The 19,483-nt window shown below is 42.4% G+C and overlaps 1 protein-coding gene across 3 annotated transcripts; it reads left to right on the forward strand.

Moving 5' to 3' along the window:
* The first annotated feature begins 57 nt into the window (after nt 1–57).
* ITGB3BP (integrin subunit beta 3 binding protein) lies at nt 58–19,099 on the forward strand. 3 transcript variants are annotated; one of them, XM_056497864.1, is made up of 8 exons: nt 58–131; nt 3,926–3,968; nt 6,652–6,787; nt 8,939–9,011; nt 9,741–9,819; nt 10,535–10,628; nt 11,719–11,778; nt 17,636–19,099. In XM_056497864.1, exons 1-8 carry the CDS (start codon nt 127–129, stop codon nt 17,746–17,748), a joined length of 603 nt encoding a protein of 200 aa, XP_056353839.1. In that variant the 5' UTR covers nt 58–126; the 3' UTR covers nt 17,749–19,099. The 3 variants fall into 3 exon arrangements, with proteins under 3 accessions (XP_056353839.1, XP_056353841.1, XP_056353840.1); XM_056497866.1 differs by having other exon boundaries at nt 88–131; nt 18,192–19,099; XM_056497865.1 differs by having other exon boundaries at nt 88–131; nt 18,839–19,099.
* The last annotated feature ends 384 nt before the right edge of the window (nt 19,100–19,483 follow it).

Raw genomic sequence — 19,483 nt, forward strand, 5'->3', positions numbered from 1 at the left:
GACCCCGGTCTCGGTCCCGGGCCCGCCCCGGCCCCGCCCGCCCTCGGCGCCGTTTCCAGCCGGCGGCGTTTGGCGGGCGCACGGCGGGAGCTCCGAAGGGGAGGCGGCGGCGGGAACGGCTCCGGGATGTCGTAGGTGTCTGAGGAGCGGGGCAGCGCTGCTCTCCCTCTCCTTTCTTCTCCTTCTCCTTCTCCTTTCTTCTCCCTCTCCGTCCGCTCTCTCTCCCCTTCCTCCTCTCCCTCCCCCTGTTCTCTTCCCTCTCTCCCCACGGCAGCGCTCGGTTCCGCGGGACGCCGTGAGGGCAGCGCTTCTCCCGGCGGGCTGCGGCTCCCGCGCGCGTTCCGTGAGGGGAAAAGTGCGCTCGGAGCGGGCCCGGGGAGGGGAGGAGCGGCTGTGAGGGGAGGGATTTGTTTGCAAATGGAACCAGACCGGGAAATGCCGGCGGTGGTGGTTCCCTGCGGGCGGGGCTGGCTGGGCGCTGCTGCTGTGGGTGAAACTCGTGTTATTCTGCATTTCTGAGGGGCTGGGGGCGGCTCTGCTCAGAGGGGCAGTGACAGGGCGAGGGGCAGTGGTCGTGCACTAAAACACAACGAGTTCTACCTCAAAATCGAGAATCTTGTACGCTGAGGGTGGCAGAGCTCGGGAACAGGTGCTGGAGACTTTCCAAAGGCTGTGTCACCTTCTCGGGGTGACCCTGCCTTGGCCAGGGGGTTTGGAGTCCCAGTTATTCTAATTCCATATGTCTCTACACACCATGGATACCACCCGTGAGCGTGTGGGAGAGGGTAAGAAGAAGGATCACAGGATGGTTCAGCTTGGAAGGGACCACAGTGGGTCATCCCCTGCACAGACTGGCGTCCAGGCAGGTCTGGAATATCTCCAGTGAGGGAAACTCCACACTCTGGACAATCAGTTCCAGTGCTCAGTCACTGCACAGGAAAGAAATTCTATCCTCATATCCAGGTGGAACCTCCTGGGCATCATTTTCTGCCCATCACATCTTGTCCCATGGCTGGGCATCACTAGGCAAAGTCTGCTCCATCCTCTGACCCTTCTCTTGGCCACCACTAAGGAGATTGGCAAAAGAAAACCAAACGGGTTTTGATATGAATTTGTGAAAATGTGGCAAGGTTCACTCTGCTGCTCACTACACAGATGGAAAATGGGATTAGAATCAATTTGGAATGATTTACACAGAGACCAGGGATGCAAAAGGGTCACAGGGACAAGGATATGGTTACAAAAGATACAGGTGCAGAAGAGTTTAGCAGCACTTAATCACTGACTGATTTAATATTTATAAAGTGATTCAACAGGATTTACTACAATTACAGCAGTGACTAAATTATAGATTCACACACACACACTCAGGTGCAGAGATGTGGAAAGGAATTGCAGGCCTGTGGAGATCAGGGCATGACACCCCCTCCTGTGCCCATCTTCATTTTGTCTGCAGTGGGAATAAATCCTGCTCATTTTTCTCCTATATTTTGCAATTTATCAAGCAGTAAGTGATTAATCAAGTCATGTAAGTCTGGTGCTGCTCTTGTGTATCTCTGCTCATTGTGGGCTTCTGGAGATCAATAAAGAAACTTTTTTAACCTGATATATTAGGCACAAAAGAATCACTGCAGGTTGTACAGCTGGCTGTAAACATGTGCCATCATACTCTGCATGGTAAAGAAAGCAAATTAAGCCTTGTCAGGCTAATTCAGGTTAAATACTCTCACCACGTGTGCCTCATCTTTCTGTCTCCTTTTCATGTTCCACTCTGACATTTGGTTTTGCACCATAGTCAAAGTGAGTCATATTAAAAAGAAAAAAAAAATCCAAACTAAAAGTGGTGCTCTTCATGTTGTTTCCTAAAAATTTCAAGGAATTATGTTTGCACGTATTGTTTTTACTGCCACATTCTTCTTTTGGAAGAGCTGAGAGAGGCCAGTTCAGCCAACAGGGTTTTCATGTGAAGTGTTGGGGTGAATTTGGTTTCAGGGGTCTGTGTGCAGAGCTGGAGCACCAATTTTAAATTATTTAAAATTATTTAAAATTATTTAAAATTATTTAAAATTTAAATAATTTTGATTTAACTTGTCACATTATGACATTGAAAAGACAATCAGTTAAAACAAGCCCCCAAGCAAGGGTTGGGTGACACAAGGCAAGGTTGATCTCCTAAAGCTAAAATTCAATTTTCCAATACAATATTCCAGCTCTTTCCAACTCTGAAGAGCTTGGAATGAGGCTCCATCTCTGCTCACACATTTCAGGGTGCTTGCAGAGAGAAATTTGGGTTCTGTGCTGCTCTGTTGCTACACACAATATTTGACAGACTTCAAAGAACGTGGCTTTGATCAGTGCACAACTTTCCCCCTACGAAATGTTCTCAGTGTTTATAACTTAGCAGGATTTTCATGCAGTTTCTCATTTATTTCATCCTACAGCCGTGATCCTGATCCTGCTTTCCTTTGGCTTTCAGCTCCTTTTGACATCTGTCATAAAAACTTCCATCAGAGCATGCCTTAGTGTAGCATGCAAATGCATTGGCCCCCAGAGCATCCTTGCAGTGTGGATGCATTAATAAATGGAATATTTCTCTGCTGCCATGAGCTGGGAGCTGTAATGGAGTCGGGATTCCTTGAGCTATGTGGGCTTCTCTTTAAAAAAGAAATACATTGTAAAGAATTTCATCAAACTGTTACAGCTTGGGTTGCCCTTTGGCCAGGATTTCAGAGGTTTTTTAAATTTAAATGTTACCCGTTTACTTGGCTTTTTTAAGATAGGGTATTTCTTTTCCCCTTTTTGTAATAGAGATAGCTGTAAAACAGTTTTCATATAAGACCCTTGCCTGAGTTACATATCAAAGATGTGTTTCCATTCTATTTTCCCAATCCTTTAATTTACAGTTTTGGAATAGCAACATAAATTTGAAAAGGATATGTTTGGAATGAGGTCATCTAAATTCCTTACAAGGCAAAACATTCTTTTTCCAAGATGAAAACTGCACTAAGTTCTTGAAATATGATGTATATTCCAAACCTTGTTTAATTCAATGTAATATATTTGTTTCTTGGGAACTGTTCTTACAAAGATTTTTTTTTTCCTCCTCATTTTACATCATGCTTTAAACTATTGTTAAGATTTAGGAACGTGCTTAAAAAGTTTCAGTTGTCTCTGGGAAAAATAGTCTTAATTTATGTTGACCTTTCTTTCCTTGGAGCATTTCGCCTGCATTCAATAAAATTTTGATGACTGCTCTTTAGCAGACAGCTGTACCATATAAAGTATTATAAATATTCAGCTTTCCTCTTCCAGTGTTGCCATTAACAGCTGGGCATCCAGTTCAGAGGAGCAGATTTTGCAGAGAGAGCTTGGCATGTTCCTGAATCAGGAGAGGGAAGAAGGGAAGCAAACAGTTTCTTATGGTTTGGGGACCTGTAAAGACATAGAGCATCTGTTCCCCAGTTAAGTCATAGTCTGGTAGCACTGAATCATGTTAAGAGCTAAAATGATGGGAAAAACTGCTTTTTTCACCTTGCCTGTACCTGTGTCTTAAATGTCTTAAACATTATTTCGACTAATGGCAAAATAATTCCAAGCCTTGCTCAGAAGGTATGTAAATGGAAATGCTTTTGTGGGGGAGATTGTTGTTTATAGTCTTGGAGAAAAGATAAATACTCAGCATGATTTCACTTCAGTGGTTTTATCTCTGGTATAAAATGGAGAATCAGATTTTCTTAGGCAAACACTTTATCCTTCTAAACAAGCAACATTCTTGATGCAGGGAATGGATTTGCTTTGGATGCCATCAGTAAATGTGAAACCAAAAAAAAGGAAATTGTCTTTAACATTATCAATTATAGACCTTACAAACAGAAGTCTTTGTGTCTACATGACCATAAAACCTGTCCATGTTTTTCTCTTGCAGGGTTAAGAGGGCATTAAATTTGGACTCTGTTAAAAAAGATGATGTAAGTATTTTTTGGTGTCTGGAACCATCTGGGCTGTATAAATATATATATGTGTATATATATCCATATGCAAAAATAAATGTGGGTATAAACAATCTATTTCATTTTAGTTGCCTTTATGTTGTTACAGATTGGATGTTGTCTGGGCAAATCTTAAAGCACAAAATTACTGCTGCAAATATTAGTATAAAATTGATTGTATTTCATTTGTCACAGAACTGCCTGGCGTTAAGTAATGTACATCTGCATGAATCACTTGAAAAATGTGCATATTGTTATTGCCATCACTATTTACCCAAGAGCTGAATGACTTAAGATCCTTGGTGAACTCATTTATTAGAAATTAGCTCCATTATCCTGGGAAGCAAACATTCTGCCATGTAATTGTACATGTGACAATATGGAATTATGATAATGCTGTAATCTGCATATTAGAAACAGCAAAATAGAAATGAAAACATTAAAGGCATTTTCATGTCAGGGCTGTAACTACCTCCCTCAGCTAATCTGGCATAATGAAACAATAAACTCCTAACACTGCCATCAATTTCACCACAGTTATCACAATAAAAATAAAATTGTACTGGTGCTGGTTTTTGTTGTAAATGCAGCTCCAGCATCCTCCCAGCCACCAGCATGTCATGACATATGTCACTTTATTATCTCCCACAGTGGCTCTTGCTGCAGCCAGCAGTGCTCAGGAGCTGGGGAGGATGGCAGGGTGGAAAGGAAGGAAGATTTTGGGAAAGTGGAGAGAGAAGGAGCTGGTCAGCAAACAAGCTCCCAATAAATCTCCAAGCCTGTGTTGTTTGGAAGAAGATTTTGTATATGCAGCACATATTTGGAGGCCTCATTGGTATTGAGCAAGGGAGAAATTGGCCATTTAAAAAAATTCTAGATACTTATTTTTTTAAAATTTCAACAGAGGTGGCGAAATACCACAGAGGCACCAAAAAAAAAAAAAATCATTAGCAGTTTAATTAGCAGCTTAGTGTACCATTACCCAACTTGTTCTGCTCAGAATGCAGCTGTGACTGTAATTTTGCATCTGTTTTTTGGGTTGAAGTAACATTTTTGTAGATGAGTGGTCCAGCTGAAATTCCATGGGGGATGCTTTTCCTGCCCCAAATCCAGCCCTTCCCATGAGATAAAAAGAGTCACTGGATGCTGACCTGCAGTTCTTGGGCAGCAAAAAGCTGAAGAAAAGCCCACCTGAATGATAGAAATTGTGGTGGGGGCTCAGTAATCTGGCTTTACACTGATTTTTAGTTCACACAATGTCTTCAATAGATGCATGTCAAAGATTTATATTAAATAACTTTACAGAAGGAAAGAAGGAACAGAAAATAGTAAACTCATGGTTTGGATGAAATATATGTTTAATATTTGCTGTTTCTGTTATTCCTTCTCTGTTTTTATCAAGAGTTCTTCATTCCATAGATCAAAATATTGATGAACTAACCAGATCAGGAATGAGTATTTTTAGATTTTTGGAATCCTAGCATGGTATTGCTAAAAAATTGTAGTAAAATTCTTCTTCAAGATATACAAATAAAGATAGGCAAATAAAAACTGTCCTTGTAAGTGCTGCAGGAATTTTATTTAAAATAACCTTATCCATATCCAGAAATGGGTGAGGTGCTTTTTCAAGCAGGAAAAATAGTCTGGAATGTTTGGAGATTCTCCTTGTTGAAAAGGAGATTTGATGACATGATGACATGACATTAACCCCTAAATTGGCATTGATACTTCAATTAATATTTCATTTAAAGATGACTGGAAACATTTCTTCAATCTGCTTGAATGTGGCAAGACAGAGTGAAGGTGTACACCATCAGGTGTAGTTTAAATGCTGCTGGACTACAACAAGAGTATAAATGAGAGGTGTGAAATTATTTAAGGTATTTGAGAGTAAAACAAGGCAGCAAATTCAATCTTTTATAACCTCCTCTAAGTCCCAGAACTGATGACCAGCAGTAGCACTTGTGGGTTGTAAAGTAAAGGTTTGGGTTGTTTTGTTTTTTTATTTCTGTACAGAAAATCTCAGTTTCTCATCCTTGTAATTCAGCATCCATGCTAGAGCATGTCCCAGATAATCCCAGTTCATATTCCAGCATTGCAGCCTTGTTCTCCTGAAAACTCCTGTGCACAAATCCTTTAACATCATGAAATAATTCCTCTTACATCATTAGACATATTGAACCCCTGAACCACAGACAAAATTTTAGATTTAAGGGACTCACTTTGGATTTTTTTCAATTCACACTTGTTTAAAAGAAAAGGATTAGAAATAACTTTTGATACAATTAAAATCTAAAAATATTTGTGTCTTAAATTCTCATTACTGGAAGAAAAATAATAACTTGGTTTGGTTGCTTTAAAAAAAACCCCAGCCATCAATGTGATCATGCCAGAATACCTAAATCCCTGGAAAACACATATTTTTTCCTTATGGAACCTGGGACAAAGTGGTTGAAAGGATATTTTATCTTTTAGAGTCAATTTTAGTGAGGAGTGATAGAGAAGCTTGATGAGCACAAAGTCACCCCACCACAACATTTAACATGGACTTTGCATAACAGGAATACATAAAGGAATTACTCAGGAAAATCTTAAGTAATAAAAGTTCAGACAGCTTTTGTGAATATTCATCTGAATGTTTTTCCTATTTTTCTCATTTCAGCCACCTGATGCAACCCCCCAGAAGACCAAAAGGAGCAATCTCTCCTACTCCCCAACCACAGGCACGTGCCAGATGAGCCCCTTCTCCTCTCCCATGAGCCACAGGGCACAGAATGCCAGGAATGCCCCAGCAGAGGGTGAGCTGCACATTCCATCCCTCCAACTACAACATTTTCCTGCCTTTGGGCTGGATCTGGGGACTTCTCTCCCATTTGCTAGAATTGATTTCTTTTTCCTCTCAAAGAGTCTCTTCTGGAAAAGCCAATGTTGGGTCTTAAAGCTTGAATTTTTTCAGTGTAAATCTTGGGGGTGTTTCTAAAACAACTAAGTGAGACAGTTTTTAATTCACATAACACTGAATGTCATCAACTCTCAAAAATACAGCTTTGTAAGATTATAATTCTATTATTTCCAGTTCACTTTATTAATTACACAGTTTTACTCTGACTGCTCAAGAAGCAGATTTTCAGTGCCTGAGCTGCTTTTATGGCTGTATAAAAATATTTTGGTTGTGGCCTCTTTAAGTGTTGAGGAACCCTCAGGTCCACCTGGTTATAAAAATAAACTTTTTTATTTTAAAAAGAAGGATACAGAGTTCCTTATAGAACTTCTACTTCCTTGCAGTACAACTCTAGAAAAGATGGTTAAGTCTTTAATAGTGATAATGATGATGATGATAATGATAATAATAATAATAATAATAATAATAATTAATAATAGTAATGCATCACTTCCCTTGTTAGCAAATTCCTTGTTCAATTCTAGTTCTTAAGAAAAAAATCCTCTCTGTGATTTTGAATTTGTCTGGCTTTAGTTTTCAGACACTGGTTCTTGTTGGGTTACAGAATTTTTTATGCCCCAGAAGTTTTGGATTTATGTACAGTAATTGAGGCCTCACCAACATTCATGAATTATGATGAGTAAAAATATTCTGAGCAAGGTGGAACAATTAATCTGGATGTCTGCAGATTTTAGCTGTTTCACCATGTCCTCTCCTGATGGATCTGCAAAAGTGGAGCTTCCCTCCAGGATTTTATGTTTTATCCTAATTCTTTTTCCTGCTGCCAGGCTTTTTTTTCCTGTGTTCATATAGCTGCAAAATGATGGTGTGTAATTATGAAATCCCAGGTTCCAGGTTGTGCATTTAAACCTACAATTTCTAAAACTCCACAGTACAAGTATGACCTGTTTGATAATTGATGACTGATTTAAGTCCAAGTTCTATTGACTACTTAGATTTAAAATGAAATCTTTGAGGATCTTAACTTTTAGCTACTGTATTAAAGGTTAAACTTTCATAGCACTTTGTCACCCTGAAGTGTTTCTAAATGTTTTACAAAATATTAAAAGTTAATTTATCCTTGAGTGCTGAGACTTGTATGTAATAATTTAAATCTAACAAGAAGAAATCAAAGTGTTTCATGCTGAGTGTGGTCTCTTTTTTTTTTTTAGTCTGATGGCAGGGAGGAGATTTATTACAGTGAAATGTGGAAAGCTCCTCATTCCACAGGGTCTGTCTGGGATCTGTACATTTGTTAAGCCCATGGTAAATTCCAAATCTTTCATTTAAAGGTGAATTTACAAAACCCCCACGTTTTGTGATGTCTTCACCTTCAGCCACAATTAAATCATTTCTGATAGTCAGATGTGACTTTTTTATTGCTGGAATAAGTATTGATAGACAAGTTAAAATTTTAATCTGGTTTTGTTCTGATCTGATTCCTGTGGGAATTGGATAAGTCATGTAAATTCAGAGTGGCTTTTGTGGTCAGAGGTCACATTTATCCTGCCCCATCCATCATATGCCAGACTGGAATATTATATTGTCAGTGGAGCACATTTGGAGCCTTTGGAAGCAATTCCCAGCATCTTTGTGGGTGTTTAGAAAATGGACTTGGGGCCAGGCAGTTTTTATAAAGGGAAATGGGAATTTCATAGCTCAGTCATTCCAGCATTTTCAGGATAATGCTCTGGGTTCATCTGCAGTTAATAGGATAAAAATCTCCTGAAAGAACACAGTAAATGTCTGCCAGGATGATTCTGCCTTTCAGATATCAATGCTGTAATCCCAAAGTTTCCAGAAACTGAGGGGAGGCCAAATTCCAAAAGTGCCAATTACAAATAATTTAGTGTGGTTCATTCCAAGCCCTGCTTTCCAAGTGAGCTTTGGGATTTTTCCTCTTCCCAAAGATCTTTCAGCACTCTGGGTTCACACCAACACCTCCTTCAGATACTCCACATCTGATTTTTATCTTTATCGTGTCTCTTCTTCCTTGTGCCCCTCCGAGGAGATGGGAACGAGCAGAGCGATGCCAAGAGCGGATTGTCCAGGAGAGGGCAGCCTCAAACAGAGCACGATGTGTGAGTGGCTTCACTTTGAATTTCTTATGGTGCAGGGTTGTGATTGCATCTCTTTTTCACCACCAGACAATCATTGTGACGTTTATTCACCTAAATATTATGTTTGAATGTTGTAGCTCGTCCTTTTCATTATTGCACTTGAACTCACAATTTTGTTTCCTGGGGTTTTGCCACTACTGGATGTTTTCCCACATCATTAGGCTGAAATTCCTTCAGTGTCTTCCAAGTGGTGGAGCTGGACAGAATTGTTTGGATGACATTGAAACAGCAGCAAATAAAATAATAGCATTATACTGGTGTAAAACTGTAAATTGATTAATTGGGGACTTTTTTGTGATTCAGTGAATCCCTGGTCAAACATCCAGCCTCATTTCTTAGTGACAGGAACTCAGAATTACAGAACAATTGGAGTAACTAGAGGTCTCATTGACATGGAAATGTTTGCATTCAATAATTCAGAATGTTTTTAAAAGGTTTGCAGGAAACCAGCAGGGACATTCAAATCAAAATGTGTCTAAACCAACACCTAGACTTAATATTCATGAGAACTTCCATACATTTAATTTTACAGCTAGAAAAGACATTGTCCAGTACACTGATACAAATCCTCACAGCTGAACTGGATCCATCCCCATTCTAATGAGAAAAAACTCTGGGAAACATTGCAAACATGGATTTTCAGTGAGTGAAGACATGGATAATTGGAATTGTTTTACCTTTTTCACACAGGTTCCTGCAGCTGCACTCCCAAGTGAGAAATTCCTTGCCCAGAATTCTGAAACTAAGAGCAAATCTGACAAGCCTGAAGGTCTGGTTTACACTAATTTGTCCTTTAAAGTACTTCTAATATAGGATTTGAAAGCAAAATTAGGATTTTATATGCAACATTTGAGTTTGAAGGGGTAGGGAAACAAATAAAAGACTTGAAACCAGGCAAGTTGGACTTGGAAATCCAGAAAATGCAAAAAACACTCAAAACTTACTGGCTTTTTTAAACTATAAGAGTTGCTTTTCCATGTCCTTTACTTTTAATTTGTACACAAATAAAACCAATCTGAAGTAGTTCTCAATTATTATTTATAACTCTAAACATGAATTACTGTACAGACTTTTATGTCTTTGAAGATGAAAGATCCTTTTATGTTGAAGTGATTGTACTATTTAATTTATCACTAAAGTATCATTATTTAATAGTCCCATATATGTTAAAATGCAAATCACTGCTCTCTTTTATTCTCATTTTGTTTCCTGACTAAATTTACCACAAGGTTCATTGCTGTACATCAATAGCTGAGAAATAATTCAGTGTACTCAGAGTGCTGTGTTGATTCATTTCATGTGGACAAGGTTTTATTTTAAAAAAAGAAGAAAAACAACTGCACTAATTGAAAATATTTTAATTGCAATGTTTATTTACAAAAGGAAGAATTTAGAATTTATGAACAATTTGTAAATTGGTTTTCGGGACATGGAGTAGATATTTGGAATGGGATTTAAGAATTATTTTAATTGTTATTTTCCAGGCTTTGGAGGGCAGTAGAGAGCTGGAAAATATCCTGGAAGCCTCACACTCGTCCTGTGTGCTGAGTGCTGAACTGGAGAAAACCCAAGCGCTGGGTGAGGAGGGGGTGCAGAACATTTATTTATCCCTTTGGAACATTTACCAGGGATCACTCCAGGATTCCCTCTGGTGCTCCCCAGGACTCAGGAAAATGCACCTCAAGTGTCCCAGTGCATCCAAGCAGGGACATAAAAGCCAGGCACACTGGGGAGGGAAAACCTGGAAAAGCAACAGCTTTTCTTATGGAAATGGTCAGTAAATAGTTAGATACTTAGTGGGTGCTTAGGGGGGATTAGGATGAACGTTTGCACTTGGATGGCTTGGCCTTTCTTCTCCCCTTCCGAGGAAGTTGGTTTGCTTGTTTGTTTGCCTGTCAGCAGGATTAGGCTGAATCTAAATTTCCAGGCTTTAAAAATCTCTATTCATGTGTCCTGAAATGATGGACATTCCAGATGTGTTGGGGTAAGGGCACTTCACAGCTGGCACATCTGGAACACTTTTCCAAAGGAGCCCTGAAGGCAAACCTGCAGTGCCTGGCCTGCTGCTTTTTGCAGTTGGGAACAGGTGGACAGTAAAGCCACAGGTACCAGAGAAATTTTCCTCCCAAACGGTGGAATTGGTGCATCACATGCTGATGTTTGAATTCCCATTTCTTCCCTGGCTTGTGTTCCAAAGCTCATTCCATTGTCCTTGTGCATGGGCATGCCCTGCTCTGTTCCCTCTGGAATGCCAGATCCTTTTTGAGACAGGATGGGGTTACCTGGGAGCAGTCTGGGTTTCCCTCGGGGTGGGACAGACAGACAGACAGCCCAAAGGACAGTCAGACCTCCTGCTGCCACTCCTGTGTCCCCTCTTTCCCTCAGCTCCTTGGGAAAGAAACGTCCTTCCCCCATTTCTGAATTAGGAACCACCTCAGCACAGAAGAAAAAAAAAATGGAACAAAATGTGGGATGAGGCTTGGAAGCACAACTTGTCAGAATTATCTAAATTTTGAAAGTTTTTGTTAATTTTTTTAAGCACAGTTACATAGGCAAGTGGGGTTTTTTTCCTTGAAATGCTTTGAAAGTGAAGGAGGCAGCAGAGGTATTATTTTCTTTGAAAGCTCTGGGGCAACATTTGTTGATTTTGGATTTATTTCTTCACTAGTGAGTCAAGCAGAAAAACTGCAGCTGTTGAAAGCAAACCATGGAGAAGTCCCTGCCCGAGGTAAGAAACTCTCCATAACTCCTGTTTAACAGATGTTTTGATTCCTTTTGCTTGGTTTCTTTTCATTTCTTTTCACTTGAAATAAGTTGGGCAACCTTTAGGATATGAAAACGATGATAATCAAATGTGTTTCTTCTGAACAGTCTGCAAATATAAATTGAATATTTGCTGTTATTTTCATTGTATTGGGTATTTCCCCTTGAGACTGTGCAAGGAGAAGGAATCATTCATTCAGAAAGAATCATTCAGATGATTTTCCATACTTTTTCAATATCCCAATTATCCTTGTTCTTCCTCATCACTGTGTTTTCAGTATCACAATCTTGCAGCAAAACCTTTTTCACTCTGTGTTTTTGGGGGATATTTCACCCACTCCAGGGGGCTGTGAAATCCCAGCTCTGAGGTTTCTTAATAATCAGTGCTGTGAAAATATTTGAAGCTGGTGGCATTTCATCCCCAGCTGCTGTGGTGCCTTGGCAGGAAGGAAGGGGACACACACAGGACAGTTTAATTCCCTCACACTCAGTAAAATCAACAACCATCCCCAGGGATATTGTGATATTTCTGTTACCTTCACACTTTGTGTCTGAAAGCAGAACAAACCCAAAATCAGGAGCAGTGCTGGCATCTCTGCTGTGGGGAATTCTCTTAAAGGACAGGAAATTGATGAAGCTGAGATTTGCTGGGCTGCAGCAGATTAGCTGCAAATGAAAAGGAGCTGCCAGCACTTGGGAAGGAGTTGGGCTGATTTGTGCAGTGTGCAGGTGGTGATTTACAGCTCCCTGTGTCCTCCTGCTGCAGCTCTGCCTGGCAGGGCTGGCACAGGGAAAGTCACTGCTCCCTTTGAGCTCTGCCCAGCACACTCACACTGAGAGTTCATCTTCTCTCCACAAACCAGCCCCTAGCACCAAACACACAGCCAGGCTGCTTAGGGGAGAGATATTTTGTGAAGGTAGGGTGGAAAAGGGAATTCTGAGTTTAAGCTGACCAATTTTGATGGAGTTCCAATGTCAGCTTTGCTTTCACAAAGAATAAATTCAATTTTGCAGTCTTGAAAATGCAGCAGCAGGAGAGGCAGAGGAGTTTGTGATCAAAGAGAAGCATCTGGAGATGTTTTCCTTTGCCTTTTAGTTTCAGATGTGGGTTTTTCATAATTATTTTTAATTAGTTATGGCAAGGCTTAAAACTTATGACTGTTCTGTGTCTTGGTCCAGATGGAATGTCACATTATCATCACATGGTGAGGCATGAAATTTATTTACTTTACATAAACAACCTCCTCTTAAAACAACTTCATAGAAAACATTCCTGGCTCAATGGGCACCGTTGTGCAGAGCTCAGTTTATCATTTTGGGTGAGCAGCATGGAAAAAAGGCATCATTGTCTGCCCATGACTTGAATTTGCAGTAAACAAAATGTTTTTGAATAGAAAGTAAGCAAATTGTAAAACAACTGCCAAGAGATGAATTGAGTCAGTGTCTGGGAGTCCAAAATGTGCTGAGAATGGGTGTGTAGGTTGGGATGTGCACATTTTAAAGGAAAGTTTCATAGTTTTGGAGATTCCAGGAGTGAAGGTTCTAAAAGGGGAAGCTGCTCCAGCTGGCTGTTCCAAAGGACAGGAACACTTTGCCTCCCCAAAACCCTGACACAAGCCATGGCTGCTGCCCATGAGAGCATTCCAGAGATCAAATACTTGCAGTGGTGAGGAAAACACTTTCCAGGCTGTGATGAAATAAAAAACACTTCCTTTTCTGTGGGGCTGTTCATCCTGCTGAGCCCAGGGGCAAATCTGATCCTCTCTGAGTTCTGAGCACTTCCCAGCTTTCATGGTGGGGTGAATACAAGGGGCTGAGCTTTGTGCTCCTGGGCCAGTACTGGTGGCTTTGCAGGAGACTGGACCAGGGTTAGCTGGGTGGGTTTTATTCCATCACTGATGAAAGCAAAGCTGGAGACATCAGCAACCAAAACTCCTGAGCTTCCACCTGCCAGTCCAGTTTGGAAGACAGCAATTATGGTGAAACATAAATCCCATTTCACAACCTCTGCAAAATATAAACACCTCAGTAATCAGAGCTCCTCCTTGAACCAGGTAAAAAGGTAAAAATACAGAATTCCACATTTATCCCATTTTATGTCAGTCTGAGTTCAGAATTTGGGTGTCCTGAGGCTAAAGCACTTGGCTCTGGTGGTTGCTGGGGGTTTATTTTCACTTCATTCTCTAAAGTGTAACAATTTGTTGACCTTTAGATGCACTTGAGTGTCTGTCCCACTTTTCCTTGGAGATCTTCTGAGGAAAAGGGGAATACAGCAGTGGATTTGTCCAACTGTAAAACTCTAACCTAAAAACCACATTTATTTTGCTCAGGCCAGCTTTGTATTTACTTACAGGAAAGAAATGCCATTATCTCTTTGCTGGGAAAAGTGAGTCTGGGAATGGCTGAGCAAAAGTTGTAATGCTGGAGGGATCTGGCCTTGTTCATCTGCCCTTCCCTGTGGGAGAATATCCCTGTTTGTGCTCCTGAGGCTTTCCTGCCATCATACCTGGGCTGATCTCAGTGTCCTGGCATGAAAAGCCAAAGAATTGGAATTCATGTCTCCTCATTGTGTTGGTTTGAGTTTGTGACCCTGTGAGTCCCTCCCAGTGGGGGAGAGGGAACAGATCCCACCCAGCCCAGTCCCCACAAGCTGCATTTCCCAGCAGAGCTGAGGAGTCTGTCCAGCTCCAGGAGCTCCCACTGCTCCTTCCCAGCAGGATTTTCCACAGCTGAGGCTGGAGGGCTCTGGTGCAGCAGCAGGAGGAGGTTTGGGATGGAAGGAAGGAAGGAAGGAGCAGGGGCAGCTCCAAGGCTGAGCAGTGATGGAACACCCTGGGCTATGCAGATGAAATATTAAGCCATTAACTGCAGTGGCAGATACAGAAATGCACATGAGACATATGACTGCAGGCCCAGACAAGTACACAGAGAACTGTCAACCTGCATTGGAGATTTAGGTGTCAGCCCCATTTATTCACAGATCTCAGCCTTGTTTTTACACTCCATTTTCCTACATGCCTTTTTAGAGATGCAACAGCTATGAATTTTTAATTCTGGTGGATCTAGTTTAGAGTATTAAGCTTAATGAAAAATTCAAAAGAATTGTAGTTCTTCCAACATGTAGCAACTCCTACATGAGAATAAATACTGCTTTCTCCCATGAATATAATTATTTTAAATAAAAAAGAAAAGAAACATTAGTTTGGACTCACTTAGTAGCAATTATATGTTTAAGAGGTGTAAATAACTTGCTATCCAGACATTACAAATATCCAGGTGCTCTGTATGTGCTGATGACAACAAAATTGAAAAGAAAGACTGTAATAATTCTGACTGGTTTTCTCTGCAGAAGATATTGATTATTTGTGTGTGGTGAGAGATTTGGAAAATTCAATTAAAGGAGTTGTGCAAAGGTTTCATAAATTTCCCCAGTACAGCGTGTACACAGACATTGCTGTGTATTAAATCAATGCAGCACTTCACAATATATTTTCTTTGAAACATAAAAATAAATAACATTTAAACAGTTCTGCTTACTACAGAAACAAATTTTATTTTCTGTGAAGCATTTAGTCATGTGCTATCACTGACTCATACACATTTGCCAGCTGTAACAAATTTTATAGACGTTTTCTCCAGAGACATAGCTCATATACTATGAATTTTTAAATGAGCAAATGGTGAAGAAGGGATGTCAGCAATATAAAAATTGATCAGTTAAAAGATAAAAGCATAAGTAAAGAGATTTGTATGGTAGTCTTAATAGGTTTTATTAAATAAAAATACTATAAAAAGACAGTAATGAATAGACTGAAGGTTTTAACTGTGGTTGAGGTGGAGAAAAATTATTCTGGCACATTTAGTAGAAGATTGGTTTTATATCACCTGACAGGTGAACGTTTTTTTTTTTCTCCCTGCTTTTTAGATCTGTAAATGTTTTAGAGCAGTCAGAGTTGGGAGAGGATGGTGGGGGAACTTGGAGGGGAAAGGCAACTTGGGAAGATGGAGCCCTTTTAGTGCCTGTGTGGGCCGAGGCTGGGAGAGGCCTCTGGGGCAGCTCTGGGGGGCTGCAGCCACTGCTGCCCCTGGGAACCCTGAAACTGCAGCTGAGGAGAGGAACAGGCTGGGGCGGCACCAGCCACCCTTGTGCCACAGCCCAGGTACCTTCTGCTCCCTCCCTGAGCCTTTTCCAGCTGCTCTTCACTGCATCCTCACCCAGATGGAGCTGAGCTTAGGAGCTCTGCATGGCAAAATCCTGAGAGGGAGAAGGGTTGTTGGGGCTTTTAAGAACATCTCACTCAGAGGTGAGGCAGGGCTGGATGGGATTTTGGAAGGAATTGTTTCCTGGGAGGGTGGGCAGGCCCTGGCACAGGTGCCCAGAGCAGCTGTGGCTGCCCCTGGATCCCTGGGAATGTCCAAGGCCAGGCTGGGCATTGGAGCACCTGGCACAGGTGGGACTGAATGGGCTTTAGGGTCCCTTCCAACCCAAACCATTCCATGATTCTTTGTTTGGTATTTTTTGTGAATCTGGGCAGCTTCTGTTTTTCAGGAGAGCTCAGAGTGCTGGGCAGAGCTCAGCACAGGGGTCTTGGCATGTTTGGGTTCTTTACTTACCTTACAGCCCAATGCTGCAGTCCCTGGTTAAAGGTTAAAGGGAAATCAGTCCTGTCCTTTATGGAATTGAATTCAGCACAAGTAAACCAGCTTGTAATTGAATCTTTTTCCTGTTATTTACTTTGTAAGATGGGACAGTTTCCTGTTGTGAGCAATTGTGGGGTTTTTTGTTGATAATTTATGTAAGCAAATTATGTTTATTAGGAATAAAGCTAGAAAGTGGTACCTAAGGCCAAGTTGGGATTCCTTTTTCTGGAGTAACCTTGTGAATCCTGGCTTAGGGCAGAATCTGGGGTTGTTGTGGCTCAGCTCCAGGAGCAGTGTTGGTGTGCAGTGCAGGACAGTTGTTGATGTGCAGTGCAGGACAGTGCTGGTGTGCAGTCCAGGGGCAGTGTGACATCCCCCTGCAGTCACACTGTGCCAGCTGGGAGAGCTGAGCAGGCCCTGCCCCACAGCCCTGAGCCCCTGGGGTTTGCTGCCTGCCCAGCTGGGTTTGTTGCAGCTCAGAGGCTCCAGGCTGTTGGAAATCCCCCTTTGTTTTCAATCTCATTCTGAATCCTCCCTTCAGCCCTGCCTGGAGGGGGAATCACCCCCCAGAGCCAGCAGCCCTCGGGGTGCTGGAGCAGAGCTGCTCATGTGCTGCAGGGCCATTTGGCAGCCTTGGCACTCCCAGGCACCTGCTCCCAGAGCCTTCCCCACGTGTTCTCATTCCCTGAGTTCCTCTCTGCCCCTGCACTTTTCCTTTGCTTCCCAGCCTTCCCAGCCACCTGCTCAGCCTCACCCGGCTGTGGGCTCAGGTGTGGCTGGCTGGGATGGCTCTGGGTGACTCTGGGATGGCTCTGGGTGATCCAGGGATGGTTGTTCCTCTGCTGCAATTCGTGATTGGGCTCTCCTGGCACAGCCTTTGGGGATTCTTATTTATTCTTTTATTACTGATAGCAAGAAGCAGCACCAGCTTCTGATCCTGGTAGTACATTCTGTTCTGCTTTGTCATCACTTCCAGTGATGTAGCACAGGTGCAGCCACTCACCAGGACAAGCTCTGAAATCTCTGCTGAGACACTCTGTGTGAAGGTGAAAGAGGTCCTGGGTTCTTTAACCACCACAGCAACTTATTTAACTCGTGTTTGTGGCAGGACTGGCACAAATTCTGTCATCACACCGCTGCTGTTTATCAATGCCACGTTTCTGTGTTTTCCTCCTTCACAGGGCACATCCAGGCTGCCGGGGGTGCTGCACTCCTGACCTCACTCCCTGACAGAGGGAAGGAGCCCCTGGGCCTGCTCCTGACCTTGCCCAGCACTGAGGCACGGCCAGAGTGACCAGGACCAGGATCCTTCTCTGAAACCACGTGCACAGAGCTCTGGGGTGTCCTGCAGGCTGCAGGGGCCTCAGGGGAATCAGTTGTTTCTGTGCCTGTGGGATTTGTTCTGGTTTGTTGAGCACCCTGACAGAGAAACTCCAGAAACTCTGCTCCCCTGCTAAAACATCCTGTGCTGTTTCTCCTCAACTTGTTGCTGCTTTGGCTGCTTGTCCTTATTGCAGCATTTCTCCTCACCAGTTTGTTCCTCCTCTTGGAGGTTACTTGTCCTTGTTCCTTAAGACATCCCAAAATGTTCCTGCAGCTCCAGGCAGAGGGGCTGGTGCCCTGCCTTGCCTTGGGCTCTGTGTGTGTTTTACTGGACATCCCATCCAGAACTCCAAACAGATCCCATGAATGATGTCTAATTGCTATTTATTTTAGTCATTCCTCATCTCCCCACAGGCATTATATGAAAAATGCATTCCACATCAACCCAAACTTCTCCATCTGCTGGACTGGACTTAAAAGGAGCGAAGAGCTGAGTGTAAACCAATCTCCCCAGCAAATCCCAGCTGGGGAGCGCTCGCTGTGCCGGGCAGGTGCACGTCCAGATAACATTTCTGGCATCTATTTCAACTTAACAATGTGCACAAGCAGATAATCTCAATGTAAATAATCCACCCTGGGTGCTGTGCAGCCCTGTGCCAGTGGGCTTGGTGCTGGCTGGAAATTAACTGTGACTTCTGGAGGGCTCCTCCAGCTCTGCTCTGAGGCTGGAGGCAGCTCTGCAGTGCCAGGAATTCATTATTCCCACCTTGGATGTGTTTTGGTTGTTTGCAAACACTTTCCCTGGTGGTGCTGCCACGGCTGGGGACAGATTTGTCACCCACACGAGGGTTCCTCTAAAGTCAGCCCCAGCCCCAGCATGAAAAGACCTCAGCCTCCAACCCAGCATTAACACCCAGGGCTCTGGTGTTAATTGTTCTGGTCTTTGCTTTTAGGTCAACATTTGAGTTTGGTTTTGGCATTTAATGCAGTAGGAGCAGAATTGTTATATATAAACCAACTTTTTTAATAAACCGGCTGCTTTTCTCTTTCCTTCTCCTCAGCCTCGTCCCTCTGGCCAAGTGAATCCCCTGCATCTGAAATCCTTGCAAATTAGGCTGAAAAAGTGCAGTAAAATGATTTGTTCTTATCAAAGTCCACCATAAACACTAACACTTGAATGTGCTTTTTACCACTGCAAAGTCCCATCCTCAAATAAACTGAAATTCTGAGCACCAGCAGGATAAATGTGTTCAGGGTGTGGCTGAACATACACATGCTCAAGCTTTGGGATTTTGAATTAATAAAAGTGGTTTTGCACTTCACTGCCTGTGCAGTCTGACTGGGAAGAAGGTTGGGAATTCCCTGGTTTGAGGGAATTGTGTCAGTTCTCATTTCCGCCTGGTCTCTCAGGCTTTCAGCTGGGGCTGTGTGTGTGTAAGGTGCCCTGAACCAGCCAGAGTTTCTATAACCTGGCTGTAACCTCTGGAGCTGGAAATTAAATAATTATTGACTGGGAACCAACTGTGCTGGCCCAAATGGAGCAGTTCTGAGCAGTCCTGGAAGAACAGCACTGAACTTGTACAGGAACCAAGAGCCAAGGTGCTGATGGGCAGCAGTGAGGCACAGCAGAACTTTTCCGTGGCAATTATTAAATTGGGCGTTTTTAGGGAGATGAACACCGAGCTCCTGCTGCCCAGCCCCTCAGC

Source organism: Oenanthe melanoleuca, chromosome 8 (assembly GCF_029582105.1).
Source record: "Oenanthe melanoleuca isolate GR-GAL-2019-014 chromosome 8, OMel1.0, whole genome shotgun sequence".
NCBI classification, from domain to species: domain Eukaryota; kingdom Metazoa; phylum Chordata; class Aves; order Passeriformes; family Muscicapidae; genus Oenanthe; species Oenanthe melanoleuca.